Consider the following 27,058-nt stretch of genomic DNA (forward strand, 5'->3'; position numbering starts at 1 on the left):
TCAACCCGTGCCACGCCCTTCCTCTGTTATGCAAAAAGCGCTGAGTGCATCACACGTTACAGGCAGCGGCTGGATGTGCATATAGTTAACAGCACTTGAGCTTTGGTTGACACGTGCTTGTTTTTCTTTAAACAGGGAGGGATTATTAGTTTGCGCGCGTGCGTAAAAGCGCACGGCAGATTAACTAAACGGTGTGCGAGAGAGAATATGCAGGTACTTCCACATGAAGCCTGTCTGAAGCAGCATCCCGGCGCTCTGGTGCTGCACTCGGAACGTGCGTCGAAAGCTAAACAGCCGCGGAGAGCTAAAAATAGACCCGGCGCTCTCTGATCCGCGCCGCGAGTCCTCCACAGACGCCGAGATAGAAATTAAGCCGTTTCTTCCTCTCCAAATTTATCAGTCTTCTTTTCTCTCTGGATTGTGCGTACATGTGTTTTAGTTCATCCCGCGTCTGGGAGGCTCAAGATAAAGCCCCAGGAGACCCCACCAGTAACCCCTCCTCCATTTCTTATCATTAACGGGAGACCAAACCGAATAGAAACCTATCGGATTATGTAGCCACCTTAAATCGCCCCTCTTTCACCTTTTGAATGGAGATTATTTATGGCTGTTTTGAATGTCTGGAGATTGTTATATCATTTTTAATTGAGAAAACCCCACAGATTTGAACGATAATTTGAATTATCAGGTATTTTTTAAAAGGACAACAAAAATATCAAATGTATTATCCCTCAAGGAATACAATAGGATATTAAATGAACATGCCTATGATCAGATCACTACAAAGCTGTAGCCAAAAGCCCAACTATCAAAATGATACAAGTTTGGTGAAAATCTGTTAAATCTGAATGCATTTCCATTTATATGATATTTTTGGCTCCATGCTGGACCTCAGTGTAATTGGCATGCAACATATGCCCTTTGGCCCATAAGTTCAGTGTGGTAGGTCACAGGCCATGTGTCATGTATACCCTGATGCCATCATGGCCCTAATCATTTTGTTTATGTATATAGTGTATCTCACATTGAATGAGCTACAATCATCACTTGATGGTCACGAAAGTTGCACCCTTTTAGAAAAATGTGGAACTTTTAAAATATTTTTGCTGCATAGTGCGGATAGTTTGAAGTTTAGAAGCTGCTTTGATCATGATTTGAGTTCAACTTAGTGTGATTCAATGAAAACCCAAACTCACAACACCTACTAGCTGCTCTGAGTTAGTTCTCATTTATTTTTTATCTCAAAATTAGTTTGCAAACTTGACAAAACATTCTCGCTAATTCCTCATTCCTTCATATCTTGTCAGCAATAACTAGCCTCTGAATGGTAGTTATTGTTTTTTAGATGTGAAGCAATACTCAGACAGCAATAACATCCACGTCCCACCATGACTTCTTCCTGCTGCATGAAGTACCATAATGGCCGCTCAGGTTAGGGGGATGTGTTGTAGTGACTAGCATCAGTAAGCTACAAGTGATGCTTCAGTGATATATTTTCAAATAGGTGGTAGGATAATCACTCCTGGGCTGCAAAATGTGGACGAGATGAAACGACTTATTTGTCACAGTGACACCACTGCCTCATTCCTGCGCAATGATTTTTTCTTCTGACTCAAAATCGGGCTTTGATTATTTGTCACACCAGGATGACATTTTATTTTGTTGCCTCTGTCTTTTGTGATGAACTGTCCTGAGTATCGTAACCTCATGTGTCTCGTATGATTTGGGACTGTGTTTTCGTGCATAAGTTACATGGCCTCTGGGTGTGTGTGTGTGTGTGTGTGTGTGTGTGTGTGTGTGTGTGTGTGTGTGTGTGTGTGTGTGTGTGTGTGTGTGTGTGTGTGTGTGTGTGTGTGTGTGTGTGTGTGTGTCCAGCAGTTAAGTAGACCATAATCTGTCTCCTTGTAAGGGGGTAAAACAGGTCTGAGGAATGTAACTTCCTGTTACCCCCCTGATGTTAGAGGATAATGCTGCCAGTCTTCCTGTCAATTCGGAGAGAAGTGGCGTTGTTGTGTGTTTGTAGAGCTTTTTTAAAGAGGGATAGGACTAAAACATAGAAGCTCCAGCACTTCAAGCCAAAGAGAAAGGGACTCTGAATGAACTGGATCCTAGTCCTGCTGTGTGTTTTCTGTCTCCTATATATTACTAATATTCTACTTTCAAATCAGTCTAGTCTGATCGAGGCAGGCGTCCGCTAAGTGACCTTTGAATGATTCTATGAGCTAAAAATCACTTCCAAACACAAAGACACTGCTATTTCTTTCCTTCCTTGCTGCCTCCCCTCTCAGCAAGCCTGATAGAGGCATTTGAGCAGTTCAAATCTTCATCTTTCTGGCCTTAGATCTGGTGCATAAAAAAAAAGGGGGGATGAGTAAGGAAAGCAGAGGAGTAGCATTTCTGATCATTGGAATGTGAACTTGTGTGCAGTGTCAGACTGAATCCTGTTGTTATTTGATGAGCACCAACAATTCAGGCTGGCACATCACAAACCATTACAAACTCGTATTCCTTTACCTTTAGAGAAAAGTCTATTTTGTTATATTCATTGAAAAGTTCTATTTTTTTCCACTTGGGTCTGGCCTGAATTCTTTCAGATTCTGATGTTGTATAACGGCGCCTTTTTCTGAATGTAGTAATAATCAAATTGTTTAACTGATATCCCCTCCTCTTGACTCATTTTGTTTCTGTAAATATAGCATGCTAAAGAGGAGGGACTTTATACCACCATGCATGGTGCTACTAAAGCCAGTCCAACTATGGAATGAGTTGGGTTGCACCATTTTTTTGAATGACATTTCTCCACCTCGGCTTTTAATGTAGAATTTCTTCTGTTAGGTTCCACTCTTCTCGCTTCAATATGCACCAGTTTGCAAAGGCTGGTTAAAAGATTATTGACATGCTACACAGATGGCTTTGTTATAATATTGTTATATATTATAAATTGGTACACAACGTTCTCTGATTGGTGAATGTTTTTCTCTTGTGCTGCCGACATTTTCATGAACAGGTGTGAACAAGGGCTTTGTATCCAAGAATAGCAAAAGACTGTGATGTTGGATGTAATACTTCTCTGTATACACACACCTGTTAATCTATAAATGTTTCACAGTGTAATAGTACACACAATTGTGTACAAAGCAACTAGGGTTTTTGAATAAATGTGTAGCCGATCATGGGCTGTAAGTTCAATGGAAGGAGGTGTCTGTCTGTGAGTGTGAGTGTGTGTGTGTGTGCGTGTTTTGGGGTGGGGGTTGGAGATGGGAGGGCGCCACAGTAACAGCATCTTGTGTAGACGTGTGCGTAGTTTTCAATGTGAAATGCACTTTTTGGATGATAATGGCACAACAAATTATCTGCAAAATGAAACATTCACAATAATCGACATGCACTAACTTAACTGAGATATTGTAAAAACATTTGTGTGAACGTGGTGTCTATTTTTCCAAGGTGTAAGTTGTACTTTTTATTGCTTTGATTAGTTCACTCAATTGAGAGATCTTGTTAATTTTGTATTAAAAATCAAATGTGCATAAAACTCCTGCCTTGACTAATTTGTTCATCCTCACTCTGGCACGATGCCCCCCTTTTCACACTCTTCCGTTACCCTGGCAACTCCCTTCTTAGCTGTACTGTTACCATGGAAACTGAAGTCTTAGAGTCAGGTATGTGTCATCATTATGACGACTGTGGAACACAGACATGGCAGCTCAGCCATGATCCTTCATTCATCATTTTATTTTTCTCCGGGTCAAATGTTACAGAACTCACACTAGCATATACAGACCTCACCCCCCTCCCCCTCCCAGACAGCAGTGATTGACTGCAGATGCAGATTGATCAATCAATTATCATGTTTATGATCAATAAGACTTATTTTTTTTTACATACCCTCTCATCCATCTTTACAACAGCGTTTAAAATGCTCTCCCCATTCACTTCCTCAAAGTCCTGAACCCATCATCAATGACTCCATTACTTCTTCACTTCCAGTTATTGACATAGTAAAAACTTGCCTCATGATCTACAGCATACGTAAGTGTTTTAGTAAAAACATAAAAAAAAAGACAAGGACATTGGTTAGCTCAAGAGGAAAGTTTCTAATTCTTCTAACACTCTCAAGCTTTAACTATACATGACATAAGCACCTTCACAGGGTGTCTATAGTGTTATAACATGTAGAGAAACATCCACTGGGGTGTATTCACAATGCTTTGAAATATATTTGTCAAACTACATGTTAATGTTTCAGAGAGTGGTAAGTATACGTCTTTACAGTGTTTAGGCATCTTAAATACACCCCCACGTTTCCAGTTTTGGACCATTCAGCTTATATTAACCTACAGCATGGGATTGTGTGTAGGTGTGTGTGCGTGTTTTCAGCAACAAAGTGTGTGACAACCCGTGAATGTGGTAAAGTGGGCATTCTAACGTTTGTGTGTGTGTGTGTCTTCAGTGGTTATCCTATTGTGTGTGTATGTTAATCCGACCAATCGTTCTCCTCCAACTCGGAGTCGTCCTCAGAGTCGGAGTACTCCACAGCGATGCGTCGCGACAGAATGGTGGCCACGTCGTTCCCAACTGGCTCCCTCTTAGCCTGCTGCTCCTGCTGCTCCTGCACCTTCTTCAACTGGATGCCTGCCGGAAAATAAGGGATGTGTTGTTAACTGACATAGTGGCTTTTACAATACAGTGTGTACGTAGATCATTGGAGGATCAAAAGTTGCTTCATTTTAGTGTCATTTCCTTCATTACAGAATCATTTTCTTTATTAAATCACAAATTTTTCTGATTTGGGTCTCTGTTGGAACACTTTAAGACACATTAGCAAAATATAAAAGTGGATCTTTGAATGTTAGCTTGAGCCACTTAATTATAGTGCTCAAGATCTTGGCCATTCCCTGTCACATCGAGACAAGACCCAATAAATGTAGGGCCCAAACATTTGCTTACAACTATTTCTTCTTTTGTTTCTTCTATTCTGTATTTACAATGGATATACAATTATACTGCATGAGATTTTTAAGCAGTAAAAAGCAATAAATCTATGTAACAACCCATTGACTAATAATTATATTTTTTACTTTTTAATTTCGATACTGACCTATAAAAAGTACTCACCCCCTTACTAGTTTGTTATTAATTTATAGCACTTTGTGAAGATCGGTTTTCCTGTTGATCAGTGTCAAAAATGCAACATGAATTCCCTTTTTGATTCAATGTTGTAAAACAATAAAACATGAAAAGGCGGTGAATACCTTTGATAGTTTGCATTTTTACTATAGGTTGTTTTAAACAAATCTTCTCTTGAAAGTTAGTACAAATGCATTAAGTTCTAAAGAAGATACGCATATACATTCATCTTTATGGGGACACACATACGCACACTACAGCTCTTACCCATACGTATAGCAGCCAGCAGATCACTGCGGGCATCATTGACCGCTGATGTCTCAGCAGGTGCTGAGGAGGACATCTTGCGGTTTGTGGAGTGGGAGGCACCGGCTGATAGGGGAGGAGGTGGAGGACCAGGGGGAGGTGGAGCTGCCTGGGCTCCACATATAGCTGGTGGAGGCGGAGAGAAGCCACCAGCGCCGGCCATTGGCCCAAAAGGCATTGGACCTCCAGGAGGTAAGGCAAAGGCAGTTTGGGCAGAAGGGATGAGAGGGGCGGGAGGGGGAGGAGGAGGACCAGTGTTGGCATAGCCATCCATACTGCAAGAGAGAGAGAATGAAAGAGAATTAGAGGGGTAATCATTTTATCGCACAAGTGTCTGTACTTGTTTTAACTGATTTTACTGATTTTGTTTGTTTCGTTGTCTCTCCCCTTTGCTGTAAAGCACTTTGAGCTACACTCTCTGTATGAAAGGTGCTATGTAAATTAAGTTTATAATAATAATAATAATTATTATTATTATACGAAGATGGATGGATGGATGGATTATTATTATTATTATAATAGTTATAGCAGACTCTACTTTGGTTTGCTTTCACAAGTACAGTCATCAGGGTTTGAGAGTGAAGCAAAAGGACACTCACCCACTAGGGGGCAGCATTAGCTCAAAGCTCATACACAAAATAAATTGTGGGCACATATATAAAGACATAAAATCAATGAGAGCAAGAGCAGCAGTAAGGGCCATGTACAATATATCATTTGATTAAGAAAGAAGGATAATGGACATTTTGGAGTTTTTTGTAGTGTAGATATTGTAAATGTACTATTAAATAAAAAATAAAAATAAAACACTTCACACCTGTCACAAAGAAACATAGAATATAAATATGAATAAGATATGAGTGAAAAAAGCATGGAATACAACATTGAGAGCCTGTTAGAAAAGTGTGTCCCATTGACTCTGGCTTGTACAGTATGTCTACCTGTAGTCCATTGGTGGGAGGGACATGGAGCCACCGTTCATAGCCTCAGTGGGTGGAGGAGGCAGGGGGGCTTGGTGGTGGTGAGAACGGCCGAGTGTCCCACCTTGATAGGCCATCATGGTCCTGCCTCTAATATCATGTTCACCTCCTCCACGAGGGCCGTGCCCTGCAGCCATCTGGGCAGCCAGGACACTTGGCGGTGGGCCGGAGTAGGTGTGGGCGTGGCCAGCATGGTTCATGATGTTGGGGTAGTGGTGCTGATCAAGACCGTGACCCCTGATAGAGACAGCAGGAAAGTGGAAGAGAAAAAGACCAAATTAAAATGTAGAACTTGTGAGTTTTTTTACTAGGCTGGAATTATGCAAATATATAATGCTTCGTAAAAGAATGAAGTGACCCACCTGTTTTCTGGTGACATCGAGCCCTCAGAGGAAGCCCCTCTGTCCCGGTGTATGGTGTGTCGATGGTCTGGCCTCAGCTCTTTATCCAGAGCCATCATGTTCCACTCCTGCCGACGGTTCCTAGCCTTCCGGACCTTCTTCACCTCCCTCTGTAACGTTCCATCCACACAACGCCTCTGCTCCTAAAAGAAGGAAAACATTTAGGCTATTTGGTTTTGTTAAAATTAAACTATTAATGGAAACTTCAAGGGCTATTTGTGGTCCTTCCTCGTGTGTTCTTCTATAGACAAAAATATAATTAGTTCCACTAAGAAGTTACATATTCTGTGTATATAAATCATGGTGATCTCCTCATGGAAATAAATGTACCTTCTGCTTCCTCTTCTCTTTCCTCTTATCCTCTGTGTCCTGCAGCATTTTTTCCTTCCACAGGTCGAAGAAGTAGGAGGGATCAGTGTAGAACTTAAGTGCTTCCTTGTGGTCATCCCTACAAAAACAGACACATAGAAGGTTATACAGGTGCACAAATGTCTTTGTGTCAAAACATGTATGACGTAGAATCAATACATTGGCTTTGTTTAGACAGAATGACAAGATTTAGCTCAGTGTGGGTAAAAAATCATGTGAAGCTATGAATATTGCAAAAGTGGAGGAAGGCTGATGGGAGAACATGGGTGAAATTATGAGTGGGGATCCAGCATAACTGGATAAGGCAGGATGTAGTGAAAAGGCAGAGAGACAGAAAGACTGGAGAAAGAGAGAGAAAAGTGTGCTATGTAGTCAGGGTCAGGAGTTGGATTCCCACTGGAGCCAGCCATGCTAAATATGTAATGCACCCAAAGTACTGGAAAGCACACTGGATAAAAGCAGCCACCAAGTAGCAGTAGGAAATAGCACCAAATCTGCTGTTTCACTGGGAATGTAGGTCAGAAACAAGGAGCCAAAACCAAATCAAGAACAAGGGATGACTTTAAGTATTATTGTCAAAGTTATAAAGTAGAACACATGGTTGGTTTGAACTTGAAATTTAAGCTATTTAATAGACCTGTTTGTTTAGTCTCATTATAAAACTGCATTGTGTACAAACACATGCCTTGATTGTTTCATACTGTTAAAACTAAGAGAAAAAAGTTTCAAATGTTGGTGGAAATACTATAACCCAAAATTATATGATAGTCAAGAAATGTTAGAATCGAGACTGCAGTCATCATTTTAGCATTGTGTTCATGTTTTGCACTTTAGGGGATAGGAAAGCAAAAGAAGCTCTTGATTGAAAAGCCCCGTATAACATTCTACAGAACAGAGTTCAGAAAATATGGCTGTGAGTATGCTGCAAGAGCATAAGAGAGAGTGTTTGGTGAGTATGTATGCATCAACATTACCAACCTGTAAGATGAGAGGATGTTGAGTGGCGGAGGCTTGTCACTCAGATTGTACATCTCTTTGACAGGAATGGGCACACTGCTCTGGGACACCACCTGCTGGTCCTGAGTGGTGGAGCTCTTGAAGGCTTTCCTCATGTTGATGTCTTGTAGTGAAACTGAGAACATAAAGAAGAGGCCAAATGGGTAGGTAGAAAAGGCAGAAAACATGAGACTAACAACACTTGGATAGTGAGTTATGACTTCCTGTGCTTTTCCCTCTAAGTTGCGTAATTATGGCTCCAACTGCAGTTCTAGGCAAGACCTGCCCTTCGATAGCATTCACGTCCATGAGGTCGCGTGAGGCAACGGAAACCGATTTGTTCGGGTGCGATCCCGTGACCAATCGGCTATCCTAACCTGAACTACTCAAGGCCAATGCCTAACCTTAACCAATCGGGCTGCTTCATAGGGCGGGTCTTGCCTAGAACTGCAGTTGGATCCATAATTACGCCTCTCAGACCCCTAACCTCTGACCCACCTTCTTCTACAGTTGAGTCCAACTGTGTGACCTTGACGGCCAGCCGGTCGATGCGGTCCTGGAGAGAGTTGGCGCGCACGTAGAAGGTGTTGGCCTCTTTAAACAGCTCGCCAAATATATCCTCTGCATGTTTACCTGGAAAGGAACAGCAAAAAGATGGGAAATTTGAGCGAAAGAAGGAGACTTGTAATCATTATCTGGAGCCAAGCGAATCCCCACAGAGACTGAAGTGCAATCAATACAATGGTATTGGTAATGTAACACAATGCCTGTGAGTCAGTGCAGGAAATGGCATCTCATACGGCTCCATATAGCAGCATTCCTCATTAATAAATAAATCTGCATGGACTAAAGAAATCCTACTACATTTGTTTATTGAAGTTAGTCTAGAGACCCATCACCTCAGTGTTGCCAGTTTAAAGCCCTAAACCATGTGTACAAATGTAAGCAGGAATGAAAATAACCATCTCTCCTCTACATCAACAGCTGATGCTCATGTGCCATTAAGCAAGCCTCATACCCCCATTATTCTGTTAGTGTTTAGTGTCTAAAAATAAAATATTAAACCCTCGTTAACACTAAGACAATCGGTAGCTTAACCACATCCATTTCTATTAACCCATGGCTACCCTCCAGATGTCCACACAAACAGACTCAAAGACTTGACAAGCACCAGGCTAGTTCCTGTACATGTGTCACAAGTCAAGTGCTGGTCCTAGTCTCGGCGCTGCTCAATGTTCTTAACCCTGTTTTTTGGGGAACAACCTTGAGAAGTAGGGATGATCCTGGGTTTAGTAAGTAAACCAAATTATAAAATTATAAATTAAGTGTGAAACAACGGTTAGCCCAGGGCTTAATGGAACTATAAACTCTGGGCACTTTTACACTCAGGAGTGTAAAAGGCTTTTTACTAAAAGATCGCTAAGCTGGGCAGAAATGGAAAGACAGGGAGGAAAAAAAAATGCCCCACCTGAATGTCAACAGATGACAACCCAGCCAGAGTAGTTTAATAACATTGTTTAATTATAAAACACTGTGTGTAAAAAGGTGGCATGGTAAACACACACAAACACACGCCAAGGGCTATTTCTGTCCCTCTTGCTGACAGGATGTACTGCAGGAAAAATATTTAGAGGAAGGAAGAATCACAGATCTGGCATGCTGAACCCCGTTAACTCTGACCCTCTCCTGAGGATTCCACTTACACACATACATGTGCACACAGTATGTAGTCTGTAGACATTCCCTTCCAGGCCTGTGTGGGCATTTATATATAGCCCCCACAGCTGCTGTTTAAAGGCCCACTCCCAATGCAGGAACTTGACACAATAAGAGACAGACAGAGAATGGCTATGACTGGGCCAAAATGTAGAGGGTCAACAGCAAAAAGGACTCAGAATGAACTCTCAACAAAGCTAGTATAAGAGAGAGAAAATTGGTGCAACTGAGGATGAATGGGTGAAGAATAATTGTCAAGTGACAACACATAACACACTGTGGACAGGTTATGAAACAAGGACATGGGAATGGAAGATGGATGGGGAGATAGATGCCCTTGCTGCTGTGAAGGCATATACAATGAGCATAACAATCAATATACAACAGTTCAGCACACAAACACAGTTAACACACACCCATCCAGTCATAGATACAACAGCACACACAGTCTAGCTGCACACATGCACACAGCTGTCCAGATAACAGATCACTTTTGCAGAGCTATCTAAAAGGATTACATTTCAACCCTCCATGCTCCAGTGCGAGGCCGCTCTAAGTCTGCTGCTAGCCCAGTGACCCCCAGGCCCTGTAACCATGACAATGCCTAAATCAATCACAGCTTCGGGATTACTGATGAAACCATTTGATCTAGACCTGGTACAAAGAGGCTACACACAGTGTAAACAGTCATCATACTGAAGTTAGGTGGGGGTCACAGCCTAAGGATGCTGTAGTTTCAATATGTTTTTAATGTTACACAAAAACCTCAATTTAAGGCTTTTAGCTGCTGTTTTTTTGCTACAGTGTGTGTGTATGTGTGTGTGTGTGTCTTACTCAGGCTGCTGAGCTGACGGATGATGGCAGAGAGCGTGTTGTTCATCACACACTCCAGCTCACTGCCGATGCCCTCAGGGAGCTCCCCTCTGCAGAGGTGACGGGGCTCGATGTTCCTCTTTACCAGCGGCATGGCGAGGCCTCACACCGTCACAAACTGCAGGAAGACACAAGGTACAAGCACACACTGTTAAGACACAGCTACACTGGTTAGAGAGAATGAATGGAGAAACTATAGCATGCAGAAGCTGGCCAACCGCATCTGGTCTGCTGTCTGCTGACTGAGCATACAGCCATCCCTCACTGGCTGTGGACACACACACCACTGTACACATCTGCCATAGAGCTAGGAGAAACATATATCAGCATATAACAGAGGTTGGGATAAGAGGCTAGATTTGTGTGTGAATTTGATAAATTAAGGCTACAACAAATTTCTTTCATTATCAATTTCCAGATTATTTTCTCAATTAATTGATGAATCATTAGTGTTATAAAAATAGCAAAAATGTAAAAATAGTAAAAATTTAATTTGATATATTCAAATTGCTTGTTTATTCCGACCAAAGCTCAAAGATATTAAATTTTCCTTTTTAAAGCAGCAAATATTCACATTTGAAAAGCTCAACCAGCTCTAGTTCACACTGAAATAAATGACAGTAACCATGAAGTCAAATGCAATAAATATGACTTCCCTGTTTGAGGTCACATCATCTATCATCGCTATAAATTAATTACATTTTTGTGGGTGTAGTATGCATTGCTGCTGTTGTTGTAGTAAGGGAAAGCATTTTATTGTGAGGTGTTTCTAGTTTTCTGTCCACCCTCTGTATATACAGTACGTTGTATGTAAAAACAAAGAAAACACGGGGTGAGCCGGTGGCCAGAGAACTGTGATGACCAACAGTGTCCCAAAGCCAGAAGACTTGTGGCGACCGGCAGAGAGATTAAAGCATTAGGGATAGAAAGATACAGCATGCCAGCTAATCCCAGGCCGGCTTGTCAGTGGCCCAGCTGGAATCCTGACACAAACAGAGATTCATGGATATGGTCCGACAAACATTAAAAAGGCAGAAACACGATAGAGCGCTCCAAAGCTCCCCACGTTCTCTGTGTAAACTTACACATTTGTTCCCCATAGCAACTCTGAATTTGACTGTCTAAATTAAATCCCCGTTGGCTCTTTGACCAGACAATCTAAACTCTCTGTAGTTCAAAGGACTACAAACAATTACTCAAAGCAGAAGAAATCCCAGGGTGCATCAGAGCAGCCATCTTATCAGAGCTTCTTCCTGCTTCCTGTTTTTGCGGTCTCACCCTGGCTCCTGTTTCCTGGTCCTCCCTGTGTCACATCTCTAGTTCCTGTCCAAACACTTGGCCAGAACAATACAGCTATGGCTCAATAAGCAACCGAGAGGACGGACAGGGAGGCAGATGGAAACATGCTCACACAATTTTTAGATTCACTGATCAAATGATTCACTCCTAACTACAGTTCCAGACTTTTTCCTGTGTAGCCACGCCAAAAAAAAATCACTTCAGTGAAAAGCAGGTTGGTAAGATGCAGGAGCTCTGGCAGTGACAGAAAGCTAATAATAGCAGACAGGTACTAGAAATACCACTCATGTTTGTTGGACCTCTACTGTAAGATTTATGATCACAAGAAATTAGATTTGATGGGAAGTAAGTTTTAAAATCCTGCTTAACCCATCACAACTGCAAAATATTAGTCTAGAAATCTAGACGCACTCTAGCGGCAGCAAATGTAATTTGCAGCCAGTGTCAGTCTAGCAACTCTCCATTGGCTGGCGAGCTGGAAAAACCAAATTTTGGTCAGGCCAATCACATTGTGTATAGAGTCGGTGGGCGGGCTTAACATAAAGACGGCAGAGTTGCGACAATTCTGCGTGAATTCCATAGACAGTATATAAACTGGACCAACAGATCCCGTTGCTCTGGACGGAGACCAGTGAAGGATATTAGAAGCACTTTTCCGGTGAGCGCTGAGCGTTACTGCGCAGCCTCCAACTGAGAGAGACAACGTAAATGTGACGTGAGCAACGTGTCTGAAAGTTGTACGTCTTCTGGTAACTGTGCCAAGAGAAATCTCAATCATTCCGAATCTTGCAGAGACGGACGGCATAGGTATATGTAAGGAGATAACATAGGCAGAGGCTAATTATTGCTAACTAACATGCTAGTTAACATTAGTAATTAAACCTAAACAGCTCATGTAAGTCGAAACTGCCTGCGAGCTTCTCCTGTACTATACGGTAATTCCTCTACTATGCAACAGTAAGTCGCTTGGTTATGACACAATCGTTAGCCTATTTTTACAAAAACGGCTGCTACGGAGCCATAAAGTGAGGTACAAGGTAATGGAGCCTTTTATACATTGTCATGTTTCTTTAGAAATAAACAATGGACAAATAGAGTCTTTAAACGCATGTAAAGTTATTTGCTGTCAAGTGACGTCAAAATGAATGGCAGTCAATGTAATGCTAACGGGAGGTGATCACTTTGTAGCATCAAAATGGCGCCATAGGAGGTTCGAGTTCTGAAGCGAAGCTTACCCCCTTGGTGAATTCCCTGCTACTTGAAAACAAAGAAGATGGCTGCTGCTGCTGGCGAACAGCGGTCTTTTGAATCAGCTTTGGCCGCAACTCTGGAAGACTTTGAGTCAAGCACTGAAGTCATTCTTAAAAAAGGAAGATATGTTTGGCGTTCTGCAGACCGGATACGGCAAAGGTTTAATCTATCAACTAGCGTTGCTCTGGTTGGCTATGAGTTCAGAGGGAATTTGAAAGACCCTTGGATTGAGCCCTGCCAATGGTGAGTTCCCAGACCCAACATCTTGATGTGGGTTTGGCTTGTCAGGCTAACAAAATATAGCCTGGGCCCTCTAAGTGGCTTAAAATGTTAATCTTTTATTCTTTGTGAATCCTTGTCTTACAAGAGACCAAATACAAAGGTGAGCTTACATCAGCAATACAATAACTTACTAACAAAGCAAGAAGCAGTGCTGTGCTATCAGTGTCTCAGCAGGAAACTACTGTAATTACAGATCGTGTCATTTCAGCTGTCCAAGACAGAAAAAAGACACTTCTGTTCACTGAGGCCGGTTCCCACCAACAGAGTCCTCATCTGGCCCCGTTTTCTCAGCTAGCGACCCCCTGCAAACCCCAACAGCCTCACGCCAATAAAGGAAAACAAAGGGTTAAATTACACCATCATGTGCTGCCACAAAGGACACTAAATACAGTCTATATGGTCTGGTTTGAAAAAAATAAATAAAAAAAAACTCTTTGGATTAGCAGTCTGCATGAACAGTGTACTTCTTAGCATAGGATAGGAGGGAGGTGATGCAAATGAGAAGATTGTATGTTTTTGCTTTTACTGTCTGGCTGGCAGAACAATCACATCAATGAGGCGAAATAATGAGGGACTGGGAGGGCGAGCAGGAGGAGGGAGAAGGGACGGGGCTTGCCTGCTTGTGAGAAATGAAGAGAAAGTAGAGGCAAAGAAGGGTGCACGTGAGAGACACCAAGTTGGATAAGAGTGTGTGACAGGAAATAAACAGTGAGTGAACCTGTGTGTGAGACAGAGAGAAAAGGCTGTGTGTATAACACACTAAGAGGTGGACAGAGTATGTGTGTGTGTGTGTGTGTGTGTGTGTTATGTGTTTGTGTGTGTGAGGAGAAAAAGGATGTATCGGGGGGAGGGGTATGAACAGGGACCTCGGGGAAGCCACTGAAAGGTTCCCGGGACAATAGAGCTCCGTTCACACGGCAACAGCACTAGCTCTCCCATGCATCCTCCCCCTCCTCCTCCTCCTCTTCGACCTTCTTTAAGGCCCCCATGTACTCTTGCAATGAAAGCGTAGCAAGCGAGCGCTCCTCAACTCACTCAGGGAGCAAGACAGGAGCGAGAAAGGGAGAGTAAAGCCTGAACATAAGCCAGAGACACCAGAGAGGAATGTATTCACTTGTGCTTTTAAACATAGATTCTCACTATCATGCTTAGTGTTTCTCACTCTTCCTTTTTGTCATGTTTTTGGATGCTTAATTTATTACAACGCAGCATGCACACACACTTAAGCATTCAGGCATACAAACTAGAGATGTTCCGATACCGATACCAGTATCGGCTCCGATACTGCCTAAAACGCTGGTATCGGTATCGGGAAGTACTGGAGTTTATGCACCGATCCGATACTACATAATAAAGCCCTGAAGAAAATCTACGTTAAAGTAGTTTATTTATGTTATTTTTCCGTTATTATGTTATTCATTGTTTGTGTTTTTTCATGTTTTACAAAGAGTTTAACCTGAGCCAGACAGACAACAAAGATAGAAATCATATCACATCCATACAGGGCTAGTAGTATACAGTTGTTAAAACATAATTAAATATATGACACACTGGTATCGGATCAGTACTCGGTATTGGCCGATACGCAAGTTCAGGTATCGGAATCGGTATCGGGCCATCTCTAATACAAACATGTACAAACCCACACAAACACACCAGGTAGCCTCTAAAATGTCCCATTAGCAGTATGTTAACAGTCCCATCCGCTGCAAAAATGTCTTTGATCCTCAGAGGGGTGACATTCAGGCTGCGTTCATGGTAAAACCCACTTCCCCTGTGATTCGTGCAAGATGCCCACATCTCTACACCAATAAAAAGAGAAAGAAGAGGCATTTACTACAGATGTGAGAAACTCCATTAAGGTCTGAAAGGGAGATCATTACCAATTTATGAGTACAGCTTCTTGTGTTGCAGGCTGTTTTGCTTGCTCTGATGTTATGAATAATGCAGCCTGGATTACGTCAGGTCACACTGCCCTAAATATGACGTAAAACAATTCTGCTGTGACTATGTGCGCCTGTCCTGGAACTTCTCCTTATCCCAATATTGGTCAGGGACATGGTGAAACATTCAGGCACTCTGGGTAAAAGTATGTGAATAGTGAATCCTCACTGAGTAGGCCGGGGAGCTTGGCCATAACTTTAACCTTCTGTTTTGCGGCCAAAAAGACAGAATATCTGTCTAATATAAGTAATGATATAATCTTATCATCATATCATTATACAAATGTATGTCAACATTAATGAGTCAGAGCAAATTGTAATGAGAAACTAACAACGTGTTAATTTTATACATTTATTGGTTGTTTTAAACATCAATTTAAATTTTCAATAGGATTTTGCCATATTGTGATATATATTTATATTACATAATATCAGTTGAGTAAATCTACAGAATTAAGCTTACTCAAATACCCAACTTTTTAATGCAAATTACCTCAAGTTGTCATAATCCTATGGTGATACAATGGGCTAAACATTTTACTAATTTTGTAGTTCAATTAATTCATTGATATAAAAAATATTATTAATCCCTGATTAAGTAAGCAATACTAAAAGTATGAGTATTTTCAATTCTATAGGCTATATTAGATCACTTATTAATCAATGAATCTAAAATGTGGTCGATTTTTTGATTGATATTGAATAGTTGCAGCAGCTAGATATTGGTGATATTATATTTGCTATGACTATAAAGTAAGCTGTCATTATAATATCAGTATATATAACGAAGATGTCATCATTTATATTCCATTAACCAACACTTAATTTGGATTTCAGGTCAGGTCAGATCTAAATGTTATCACATGACTGTCATGCTCAAGTTATAACAATGTACTATTTTGATGTTTCATGCCTTAAAATTCCCAGTTCATTCACGCACACACTCCCTTTCTCTCCTCCCCACAGGCTGATAGACGCACGCACGCACGCGCGCACACACAGTGCGTGTGTGTGTGTGTGTGTGTGTGTGTGTGTGTGTGTGTGTGTGTGTGTGTGTGTGTGAACTAATGGCAACCGCAATCAATCACTGTTCGGCACCGTCGCTTCCCGTTAGGCTACTGATGGACTGACCCACATCTGTTCATGCACCTCGGTTCCCGTAAATTTATGTTTTAATTTTAAATTCAACCAACCGTTTTTCTGTGTAACGTTATGTGCTTAACAAATTAATTAACACGCCGGATTACAACCAAAATCAATTATCTGGTCAAAAAAAGCTTTAAAGTTACACAGCTACAGGACAATATTGAATGTTTAAGGCAGGTTTCGTATACGGAGAGTCCGCCTATTATCCTTAACTGGGGGTCCGCAACAACTGACCACTTGGTTAGCTAGCTTATGTCCAGTGGTCGAGTTCTTAGTTTGGACAAATTAGACTACAGTCAACAGAAATAGCCACGTTTCACCATTTAGATAAAAGCAGTCATTAGTTGTTGTAAAAAGTACCATGAGAACCTCACCAGCACTTGAAATATTAGAAGAAATCAGTCCGTCCGCATGTCCCGTTAGATACTCCTATTAGCTCTTCCATCCTGTGTCCCCCCAGCCCGTCTGGCCACTCCAGGGAACAATCCTTTGAGGACGGGGACACGCCCATCGGCCATATGCGCCAATCAAATGGCCACGCAGGGAATTTAACCATAGGATTTAACTCATGATGGGCGTTTACGTCAACCAATGGTATCTCTTAAACGGAATGAGTGACAGGGATACTCCCTAGCTCGAAAGCAGTGTTGCAAATGAGGGAGGCGGGGCTACGGTTGGGCGTTGCTAAAGAGCTTATGACGTTTTTTTTTTGGCAATTGGGTCCCATTCCTTGTCAAAATGATTAAGGTTTTGAATTCATCTTGGGGCCTGTGGGGATTTTGTATACATGATGAAGACCTATTTGACTAATTGTAAGCTATAACGGTTTTAAGGGGTTAGAAACATGCTTCAGGCAGTGATGCAGAGAATGAGCAGGGATAGTAGGCTATTGTATAACAGACTGAAATAGCTGGGCCAGCATCCTGCAGGAAGAGGTTCAATAAGAGGACCTGCTATACTTAGATCTGTGCTTTACTCTCTAAGGTGTGTTTGAAGACAAAAACAGTCTGAGGGAGATGACAGTCATCAAAGAATGGAATGGGAGAAGAGAATAGTCTTTAGACTGTAGACTGGGTCCATTAGAAAGTGAAAGGGAGTTTCATTATTGAAAATGCACTTCTATTCCAAGGGAGAGAGCCACAGCCTGCATTTGTTTTACAGCTGGCAGTTAAACATATATAATTGATTTATCCATGAATACCAAAGCACACATGTACAGTATGTGACTATGTAATAAAGAGGGGCCAGTTTAGACAGAAAACACTATCATGACATACTTGGACTTTACATCCAATGTATGACTTCTTGTTGTTTCAAGTTGGGATTTTGTGCATCCGACAGAAATACTGTAGATTTCATAAACATTAGTGCGGAAACAATTAGTCCATCAACAGAAAATTAATCTGCAACAATTCTGATAATATATAAATATTCTCTTAGAGATCCTCTGATTTGCTGCTTTTATTTAATTGTTATTTCAATATTTGTAGATTTTGGACTGTTTAGAAATCAAATTGTACTGGCCTTTAACCACTTTTTTGATGTTCTAGAGAAAAATTGACGATCGATTCATCAAGAAAATAATTGTAAGATCAATCAATGATAAAAAATTATCTTAAAATAACAAACAATATATCGACAGGCCACTATAAGTAAAGGACAATAAGGGGTCTAAAAATTTTGGAAAACGTATTAAGCGTGTGTTGTGAAAAGTGCAAAGATTGATGGTAAAAGATGTGCAAAAGGGAAGTACTTGTATACGTTGGCATCACTCATCAGCTGCTTGCACATACACACAATTAACAATATCAAAGTTTTTACTTTTATTGTCAGGATACTTGCTTCATGTAAAATATTTCAATACAGTACAATGCATGTTCCATCTGCCATCCTCCATGCGATTGGTTGGTTTGTCATCATGTTCTAAGGCTTGCCCACAGCATACAGCAGCTGCTTTCCCACACTTGCCATGAAAACAAAACCATGAAAACTGATTAAATTATAAACTACCAAAATCTTTTTTTTGTCCTTTCTGAACAAAAACCCTCATCGCCACAGCTGTGGGGGCTCCACATCTGCCCAGCATGCTTCACAGCAGCTCAGTCCTCAGCTGAGGCATCACAGGGGCGCACACACAAAATAAACAGACAGACAGACAGACAGACAGGAGGACAGTTGGACAGGGAAAACTGTCACTGCTGGCAGTCACATAGCTTTCAGTCTCATCCAAGCTTCAACAAGAAGAGGGTAACTGGCTGGGGTAGAGTTTGGAGACAGGTGGAGAAAAAAAAGGGGAGGAGATAACAGCAGATTAACACGTGTCACCCCCCAAACCAAGCCATCTTCTCACGGCTGGTTTGATTACGTCTGAGTAACAGAAACAGGTTGGATTTCACCATAGTATCCATTCTTCTCATTCTCCCACCTTGAGTTTCACCCATCAGGTTTTGCTCTCTAGCGGTGTGTTTAATACTGGGGTTATGGGTGTGTCATCTTGAAGAAGTGTAGATTGCTGTAATTCTGACCTAACAGACTGCTGCAGAGAAAGTGCCCTCTGTGGGGTAGAGCAGGGTTGTTTTGTTGCCTTGGACATCCCACATCCCTCAGTACATTTGTTCAGGTGGGTAGTCATGGTGCGGGCTGTGTATGCGTTTATATATGTGTGTATAAGTGTATGTACGTATGTGTGTGTGGAAAGGGTGGTCTCAGTAGCGGTGGGTTTGGTGGGAGTACTGAGGCGGCTGTTGGGAGGTAGAGGAGTATCCCATGCTGCTTTGGGGCAGTGATGTGCTTGGTCCAGGGTTCTGATAGGCAGCATGTGGATTGGAGCGCTGCAGGGAGGAAACAAATAAGAAGATATTCATTAAATCCTTTCAACTACACTCTTTGTTTCGGCCTCAAAACTTTAGTGCCCTCTTGGTTTCCAGGTTTATTAGGCAGACATGCCAAGCTTATATGAAAGAGCTATATTTTCTTCCAAAAAAAGAGTGAAGAGACCTACCTGGTAGTCTGAGGTCATGATGAGGCCACCTGAGGTAGTGGTGGGTGGGACAACCCGCACTTTCTTCAGAGGCGGGCCCTGGGCATGGCTGTTGTCAGGGTTGCCAGTGTGCCCCGCCCCATTCGTGTGGTTGTTTCCCTGTTGCTGCTGCTGGTTTTTCTAATAGTAAAAAAAGAAGAAAAAAAAGACGTGTACGTTGTATTATATTTACCTTTTTTGTATATATTCTTGAAATAGGCATGCTGTACGTCTGCAGTATGACAGTATGTCGCACATTTCTTACTTTGTCTGCCTTGTCCTCCGGCTCCTCCTCTGTCAGGAATTCCCTCTTGGGGTAGGGGATCTGGCAGCCTGCAAACACACTGGAGAAAAAAAATGGAAAAAGGCTTGTCAACTTCAAACATTTATTCCCATAACTCAATGCTAATTAGCTAGGGGACCTGTTCAACGTGGTAGCGACCCTAGGGTCATGTGACTCAAGCCAAGGACTATTACACAAGATAAATAAACTGGATACAGACTGTGAGTATGGGTGTGTGTGTGTGTGTGTGTGTGTGTGTGTGTACACGTGTGCTGTGACTCACTCAGAGGTGGGCAGGGGCTCCTCCAAAAAGTAGGGGTCCTGCATGGCCTGTTCAGACGTAATTCTACGGATGGGGTCCATGGTCAACAGCTTCTGCAGCTTTAATGAATTGCACACAATGTCAGCCTCAAACAAGAATCCATTAATAGACGTGGCATAATGACAAAGCATGCTTCATTTGTCATGGACATCCAAACTAAAGCTTCTATTATAATTGTACCATAATGTCTATAAGTTATGGAAATTCCATGCAACTGCCCTATTACCGAAGCATTTTAACTCACCAAGTGGAATGCTTTGCTGTCTGGCTTGACTTTATGTTTTTCCATGTACTTTATAAGGCTGCAGTTTGTGTATCTGTGATAGAGAGGGAGCGAATTATATTAATATCATGCCTTCCGTGCAACTACTAGGTATAATAACATGCAGTGTTATTACATGGTTAAGTAAGAATTGTGTACAATGCTCAAAAATGTCTTTTTGCCAGCAGACATAGCACTCGGCTTTGCTCTAACTTTGTTTCTGATCTTTTAGAAAACTAGGACAGTGGTACTCTGCAGACTCACGTGTTCCTTCTAAAGTCTTTCATCAGCGTGGAGTGTTCGGGCATCTTTTTGATGTCCTCCCAGTCTTTATCTGTCAAATGAGGGAAAACAGGATTATACCATGTCACATCCTCCCTCCCTTGAAGAACAGATTATTTAGGTTGAAGAGTCTGGATTATAATTGTTTTTTTTTAGTACAAATGCTCATGATTCCCCCACAACAACTGCATGTTACATCAAGGGCATATTGAGCTTTGGTTGTGACTTACAGGTTAAGATTGTTTTTTTTTTTTTTTTTTGAAAAGGACGTTAAATTTGCCCCGAAGCAAAATTTGTTCAGCTTGATTGTCCTGCAGAATCAAAACAAAATCCATCAGACAGACTGGTGAATTACAGAACTAGAGCAGCAGAGATGATAGAAGGAAAGAAAAAAGGATCAGAAGCAGCTTAAGTGAACTGGAAGAAATAGGCCCAAATGTAGCGCTGCAAGTAAAAGTTTGTGTTTGTGAATGGGCTTCATCTATCGTGTCAGTGAATTGGTGTTCAGAGCCAACAGACCACAGCACAGCCTAAAGAATAAAAAGGGAGCTTGAAAAAAGACCAAGCAAATAATCTGCCTCCGCTAGGAACGGAAAATGCTTATCCTTCCACAGCATTTTTCCATTATAAAAGGCAAGACAGCAGCTGTTGACACTTTGGTGTAATAGCAGCTGAATGACATTTTATGTGTGTACATGGTTTGAAAAATCAGAAATACTTATTTCACTTAATGTCACAAGCAATACATCCCCTTTTGAAGCAATTATTTACAGTATTTCCTGCCCAAAGTCTGGCAGCACTATACTCTCACCAGCAGGGAAGCCCATGACGTTAAAGATGCGGTCCAGTTGGTCGTGGTGGTAAGGGTTACTAGTCTTGATGTCCTCCTGGCGACAGTGGAATATGGGCTCAGACGTCAGCAGCTCCGCGAAGATGCAGCCAATCGCCCAGATGTCTGAGAGAAAAGCAGAGCACACACTAACTTCAACTGTCACTAAAGTCAGTAAAACTGGTTGCGCGTGCGCACACGTGGGAAGTTGCACAGACAGATGGGGTTGCACAATTCTCACCGATGGCTTTGGTGTAGTGCCGAGCCCCCAGCAGTAGTTCAGGTGCTCTGTACCAGAAGGTGACCACGACAGGGTCGAGATCGGCTAAAGGCTTCAGTGGTGAATTGAAGAGACGGGCAAACCCCATGTCCGCTGCAGAATAGACATTACAGTCAGTAAAGTAGTAGCAAACTTAAACAATAAGTGAAGTTTAAACATTTAAAAAGGAGATATTATACGTACCAATCTTTACTCTACCCCTCTCTGGCCCTTCCCCCATCACTAAAATGTTAGCTGGTTTCTGAGGAAAAGAGATGGAGACACAATTTTTAACATGCTTCAACAATCCAAACGTTTACGGAAAAATCACGGAGATTAAATCAGCTTTCCCTGGCCCAGTTGTTGAGCTCATGATTTATACCGTGTTCCCCACTTTAAACAGAAGTCTTTTTAAGACCACATAGAATGCAATTTCATGCCTGTTTTACTATCATACCAAAGTATGATGGAAAACCACAATCAGGCCTCGATTAATTATAATTATATCACATTTTCAGTACTTTCCAGCAGTATATAACAATAATTCCTAACAATATAATAATAATAATAATAATAATAATAATAATAATAATAAACAGTATATATATTTTTAATTAGTTCATGAAATTAATGCAACCAGGATAAGTGGCATTAAATGAGAGGATAGATTAACCCATTTAAGTTTTTACTAAAATCAACACTTGTTATAATGAGACGATGAGCTTCCCAGCTTCTATAGTAAGCATTAGTGACTATATTAGCTTCAGGTCTGATAGCGCTGACTGAGCCTGCTGTGCGCAAAATCCATTGTCCTAACATTACCATTTTTAGTTTATAAGCGTAATTTCATGCCAACAGTCGGATACAAAAACATTTTATAATTAACATCAATATGCTTTTTTTAAATTAAAATGAAGGCTTTTTTTTTTTAATGTTGAGGTAAATGAATACAATGCTTTTTCAAACTTTTTAAGACCTGCAGACACTCCGTGATCTACAGTTCTGAATGTGGTGTGTAATCAAAACTCTCTCTTTTTTTACTGCCCTCTAGTGGACATGATCTACACACTGCATCCCACAGGAGTGGAGGTCTACCATTTCCATCTCATTGTGGATGTAAATGGCAGATAGCATGCCTTTCCAATCACACAAGTAAAATCTGTTAAAAACCTGAGACAAATATTTTTAAATTCTTATTTTACAGAACAAAATGCAACACTAGAAACAAAGCTTTCCTTCAGAACACAACTACTTGATTGTTTTTTTTGGTGTAATAACCTTTCACCCAAACAACTATAATATAGAATATTGTAAAAAATGTGTATATGACAAAAGCATGCTAATCTTGGTCGACTTAAACCTGTTAAATCATTCATCTACGAATAAAAAACATTTAAAATGTGAAAACAGGTAGAGCCATAACTCAAAACATGCTTCACATGCCTCAGACTGATTCTCTGCCCAATAACAATCTTCTACTCTCTCATCAACTGCTGACTTGTTTTCCCTTTTGCCAAAATATTTTCTCTCCCCCTCTCCCTCTCTGCCCTCCTCAATCCTCTTACAAGGTCTCTGTGGAGGACCCAGTTGGCGTGGAGGTAATGGATGCCATCCAGGATCTGGTAGAGCAGAGACTTGACCATTCCTCTGGGCAGCTGAAGTGGCTTCTTGTTAGCCTTGGATGCTCTGTGGAACTTAATAATGTGCTACAGAAAGACAAGATAATAGTAATTGTGGTGTGCATGTGTATGTGATGCATAAAATCCATCATTTTGTGTGCTTTTCCACATTTGTATGGTCCCAACTGTTAAGTTTATGCTACAGGCAAGATGAGTAAGGCTGATGTTTGTGGCATGTGTTTCCACTTCCTTGGGAGGGGAATGTGAGTGTGCAGCTTTGTGGCAGAAAATGGCATTTTAACTCAGTTCTGATACCCTGCCAAGTGTAGTGTAGAGGTTTGACTACCAAATGTTTAATACTTTATGGTGTATGTGTGTTTTAATGAGACTTAGCAACGCACAATTTGGAGTTCTTTTCCTTACAACTGGCTTATGGTGAATGTCGGTGGTAGTGTTGCTCATTTAAAAAAAAAAAAAAAAAAAAACTAAAATATATAAACTCACATAAATGGGTGGGAATCTGCAGTATGTGAATGTGTGTTGGTCTAAAACTATTAAAGAAATGTCATATTGGCATATTCAGTGGACAATGTTGCAGTATGTTTGATAAGTCATGCCATGCAGCTCCAGTGTGTGTTGTATATGCGTGCATTTTACCCAGAGATCATGCTCGGCGTAGTCAAACAGCAGCCATACTTTACGGTCTGCGTGTGACAGGAACACTTTCTGCAGTGAGATGACGTTGGGGTGCTTCAGCTCCCGCAGCAGCTGCAATACACAAACCCACTCAGAGGACCGACACACTCTTATGGCAGAAATCAAGAATGACAAATAGCCATTTTGTTCTAGTTAATGCTGCTATTAACGGCTAAAAGTGTGGAAATGAATGTACTGATTTCAATAAATAATGCCAACAAGAAGAAACACAATATCACCTGTACAATTGAATGCATTACAATAAAAAATTATTTGCAACTCTTAACACATTTTTTGAAGCATATGTTTGAGGTACTGAGGACATAGTTTATATTAATGATACTGCTATATCTACCCTTTGTATGCATTACATTGATCTTTATTTTATTGTTCTGTGATTCATTCTGGCTCTTTTGTTTTATGTCTGTTGTTACTTTACAAAAGCTACTTTGTGAAGATGATTCGGTTATTACATAAGCCACCTAGGAATGGCATGAGGGTGTTGAACAGAGACCAAACAAGGGACAGAGTAAGCCAGGCAGTTCTTACTGCAATCTCTCTGCAGGCTGACATGGAGATGCCAGTGCCTTCAATCTGCTTGAGGGCGTAGTCCTTATCATCCTTCCTACAAACGGAGAGGAACAACATCAACACCAGACCAGACTGTGAGCCCCCTGAGAGCTGTCTGCACAGAAACATAAAGGGGGGCACTTGGCAGCTGGCACAGGGACTCTGAGAAGAGGCAGAGTTGCATTACCACCAGATTTGTGTAATCAAGCTCTCCTCTGAGGCTCAAAACAATACAGGGGGAGAGGAAACAGGTCCTGTCTGGAAGCTGGCGAGGGACAAACCGAGCACTAGGACTGGCTTTCACTTGGTTATAACCTCTCCCTCCCCCTGGCCTAAAACATCATATAAACCCATGCTATGTGTTTCCTCAGGCCTTGTCCAACTGCTGCAGCACAAATGATCTCACAGAGTCTAATAAACAGCCACCTCTTTAAACACTTTAGGGCTGTTTTGTATGGTTCTGGCTGCCAGTATGTCCAGGCTACGATAATGGGCCTAGTATGGGCCTTGTGGCTCAAGCTGCGTTCAGCTCTCCCCAGCTCTGGTCCAGACACATGTAAGGGTTTCATGTATTATATTAGAAACTGTGGGGAGAAGGTAAACACATACAAGGTTTAGAAATTAAGGTGTGTTCTTAGGGTTTAGGTGCTGACCACGAACCACAGAGTATACAAAGTTTGGGTCCAGCCAGGGACCTTAGTTGTGTGACATTCCCCATCTTCCCCTCCCCTTATTTCATGACATATATATCTATGATTTCATGACATCCCTCCACTGTTGACTAAAAGGCAAAAAGGCCACAAAAGGGAATGAAGGTGGGCTGATATTAAGAGTAATAAGGACAAAAAAAGAGCATATAATCAACATGGACAAAAATCTAGGCATGTTAGAGAACATATTTTATCATATACACGATTAAACACTGCTTTAGTGGACAAAAAATATGTTCGATTCCACTACAAATTACCGATTTTTAATCATTCTCACAAAGCCTTTTGGGAGATGGCAAAATTCATACAGGTAGGTGTAGAGATATTTTCCTTGATCATTATAAAAGCAACCCCCTCCCTTTTAAAAAAAAAAAGAAAAGAAAAAAGACCACTGACACCCTTACCAAATGCCTGCACATGCACCTGAGTATCCTACATTCACCTCATCACCTGCTAAGGCTCTTAAGTTTACTAAATAAAAAAATGTTTACTGTTGAGCAACAACAAATGACAAAATATATGCTTCAGAAATGTTTAACAAAAACATCACAGAAAGGAAAGCCACATTCACAATGGTAAACCTAGAGATATACACGACAAAAAAAGCGTGATCAACATCCTGACAGGGCAGGTAATTGCAATAAATGTTACATGTATTACTCCACATACATCTCTAACTACATGCCTTAAATATGCCTACCAGTGGCACACCAGCTTTGAAGAGAAAATAAATGAGAGAAGTAATTCAAATGTATTTGGGAAAGGGAGGGGGGGCTGGCAAAGGGTTCACTGGCTAGAGGCCTTGCTGGTCATCAACTCACCCATCTTTTCTCTTCGCCTTGTAAACATGTCCGTAGGTGCCTCGTCCCACTTTGCATCCTTCGTACTCAAACAGGTCCTCGACACGCTCTCTTTCGCCGGTCAGCTTCACTTTAAAATCATAGTCCATTTTCACCACTGTTTGGGCTCTATATATCCCCTCCTTTCGTTTTTTAAAGCGTCGCTTGGGAGGCAACTAGGCTACTTCAACGAGCTCGATTTAGTAATTCGGCTAGTTGCCGTCCCCAGCGTGGCCCTTTCTTCTTTCAGCCCAGCTTCCACATCGAGTTTTTGGGTTAAATTGTTTGTACCGGATGGGATGCGCGGTGCCCGGAGATAACCCAGATGAAAAACGAGCCCGAAATATATTCCTTTCTCTTGTTGCTGCGTTTCTCTCAGCCGGTATCTGCTCCAAAGAGACGCACTTCACTCGGTAACGACGCCGTATTCGCGCACGGCACTGTCGCAAAACGTCGTGAAGACAGCCCTGCAGCAGAGAAAGAGCTAAAGGAAAATGGATAGACAGACTACACCACGTGGAAATTCACACTATAATAATTATAGATGACGTATACGTTTATTCAATGCAGCCGTATGTTTAAAAAAAGTATATATTTTTGCCCTATTAGTGCTATAATACAATCATTTTGCTACGCATAACATAATAATTAGCCTACATTCTAGTATGATATACTA

The 27,058-nt window shown here is 41.4% G+C and overlaps 2 protein-coding genes across 3 annotated transcripts; both read right to left on the reverse strand.

Moving 5' to 3' along the window:
• Positions 1-3,736: 3,736 nt before the first annotated feature.
• Positions 3,737-17,164, reverse strand: wasf3b (WASP family member 3b). The gene is made up of 9 exons (XM_028569593.1): positions 17,067-17,164; positions 10,733-10,889; positions 8,681-8,815; positions 8,165-8,318; positions 7,148-7,265; positions 6,779-6,960; positions 6,378-6,653; positions 5,398-5,711; positions 3,737-4,635 (listed from the first exon to the last, which is right to left on the reverse strand). Exons 2-9 carry the CDS (start codon positions 10,863-10,865, stop codon positions 4,478-4,480), a joined length of 1,470 nt encoding a protein of 489 aa, XP_028425394.1. The 5' UTR covers positions 10,866-10,889; positions 17,067-17,164; the 3' UTR covers positions 3,737-4,477.
• Positions 17,165-18,500: 1,336 nt separating this feature from the next.
• Positions 18,501-26,895, reverse strand: cdk8 (cyclin dependent kinase 8). 2 transcript variants are annotated; one of them, XM_028569028.1, is made up of 13 exons: positions 26,365-26,895; positions 24,813-24,888; positions 24,225-24,335; positions 23,514-23,654; positions 22,153-22,210; positions 21,931-22,062; positions 21,672-21,815; positions 20,843-20,912; positions 20,561-20,633; positions 20,278-20,375; positions 19,968-20,055; positions 19,694-19,852; positions 18,501-19,523 (listed from the first exon to the last, which is right to left on the reverse strand). In XM_028569028.1, the coding sequence occupies exons 1-13, from the start codon at positions 26,490-26,492 to the stop codon at positions 19,398-19,400; spliced, it is 1,404 nt and encodes a 467-aa protein (XP_028424829.1). In that variant the 5' UTR covers positions 26,493-26,895; the 3' UTR covers positions 18,501-19,397. The 2 variants fall into 2 exon arrangements, with proteins under 2 accessions (XP_028424829.1, XP_028424830.1); XM_028569029.1 differs by having other exon boundaries at positions 19,977-20,055; positions 26,365-26,893.
• Between the last annotated feature and the right edge of the window lie 163 nt (positions 26,896-27,058).

This window comes from Perca flavescens, chromosome 22, assembly GCF_004354835.1.
Source record: "Perca flavescens isolate YP-PL-M2 chromosome 22, PFLA_1.0, whole genome shotgun sequence".
NCBI classification, from domain to species: Eukaryota; Metazoa; Chordata; class Actinopteri; order Perciformes; family Percidae; genus Perca; species Perca flavescens.

Excerpts from the sequence above, each read along its gene's own strand:
- cdk8 (XM_028569028.1), bottom strand. The coding sequence starts at position 26,492 with ATGGACTATGATTTTAAAGTGAAGCTGACCGGCGAAAGAGAGCGTGTC. Across the intron at positions 24,889-26,364 it reads AAGGCGAAGAGAAAAGATGG|GAAGGATGATAAGGACTACG; the intron begins GTGAGTTGATGA and ends CTCCGTTTGTAG. Across the intron at positions 19,853-19,967 it reads AGGCAGACAAAGTAAGAAAT|AAAAACCAGCAGCAGCAACA; the intron begins GTGCGACATACT and ends TTTTACTATTAG.
- wasf3b (XM_028569593.1), bottom strand. The coding sequence starts at position 10,865 with ATGCCGCTGGTAAAGAGGAACATCGAGCCCCGTCACCTCTGCAGAGGG. Across the intron at positions 8,816-10,732 it reads CCGTCAGCTCAGCAGCCTGA|GTAAACATGCAGAGGATATA; the intron begins GTAAGACACACA and ends GTTCCTTTCCAG. Across the intron at positions 6,961-7,147 it reads AAGAGAAGAGGAAGCAGAAG|GAGCAGAGGCGTTGTGTGGA; the intron begins GTACATTTATTT and ends TCCTTCTTTTAG.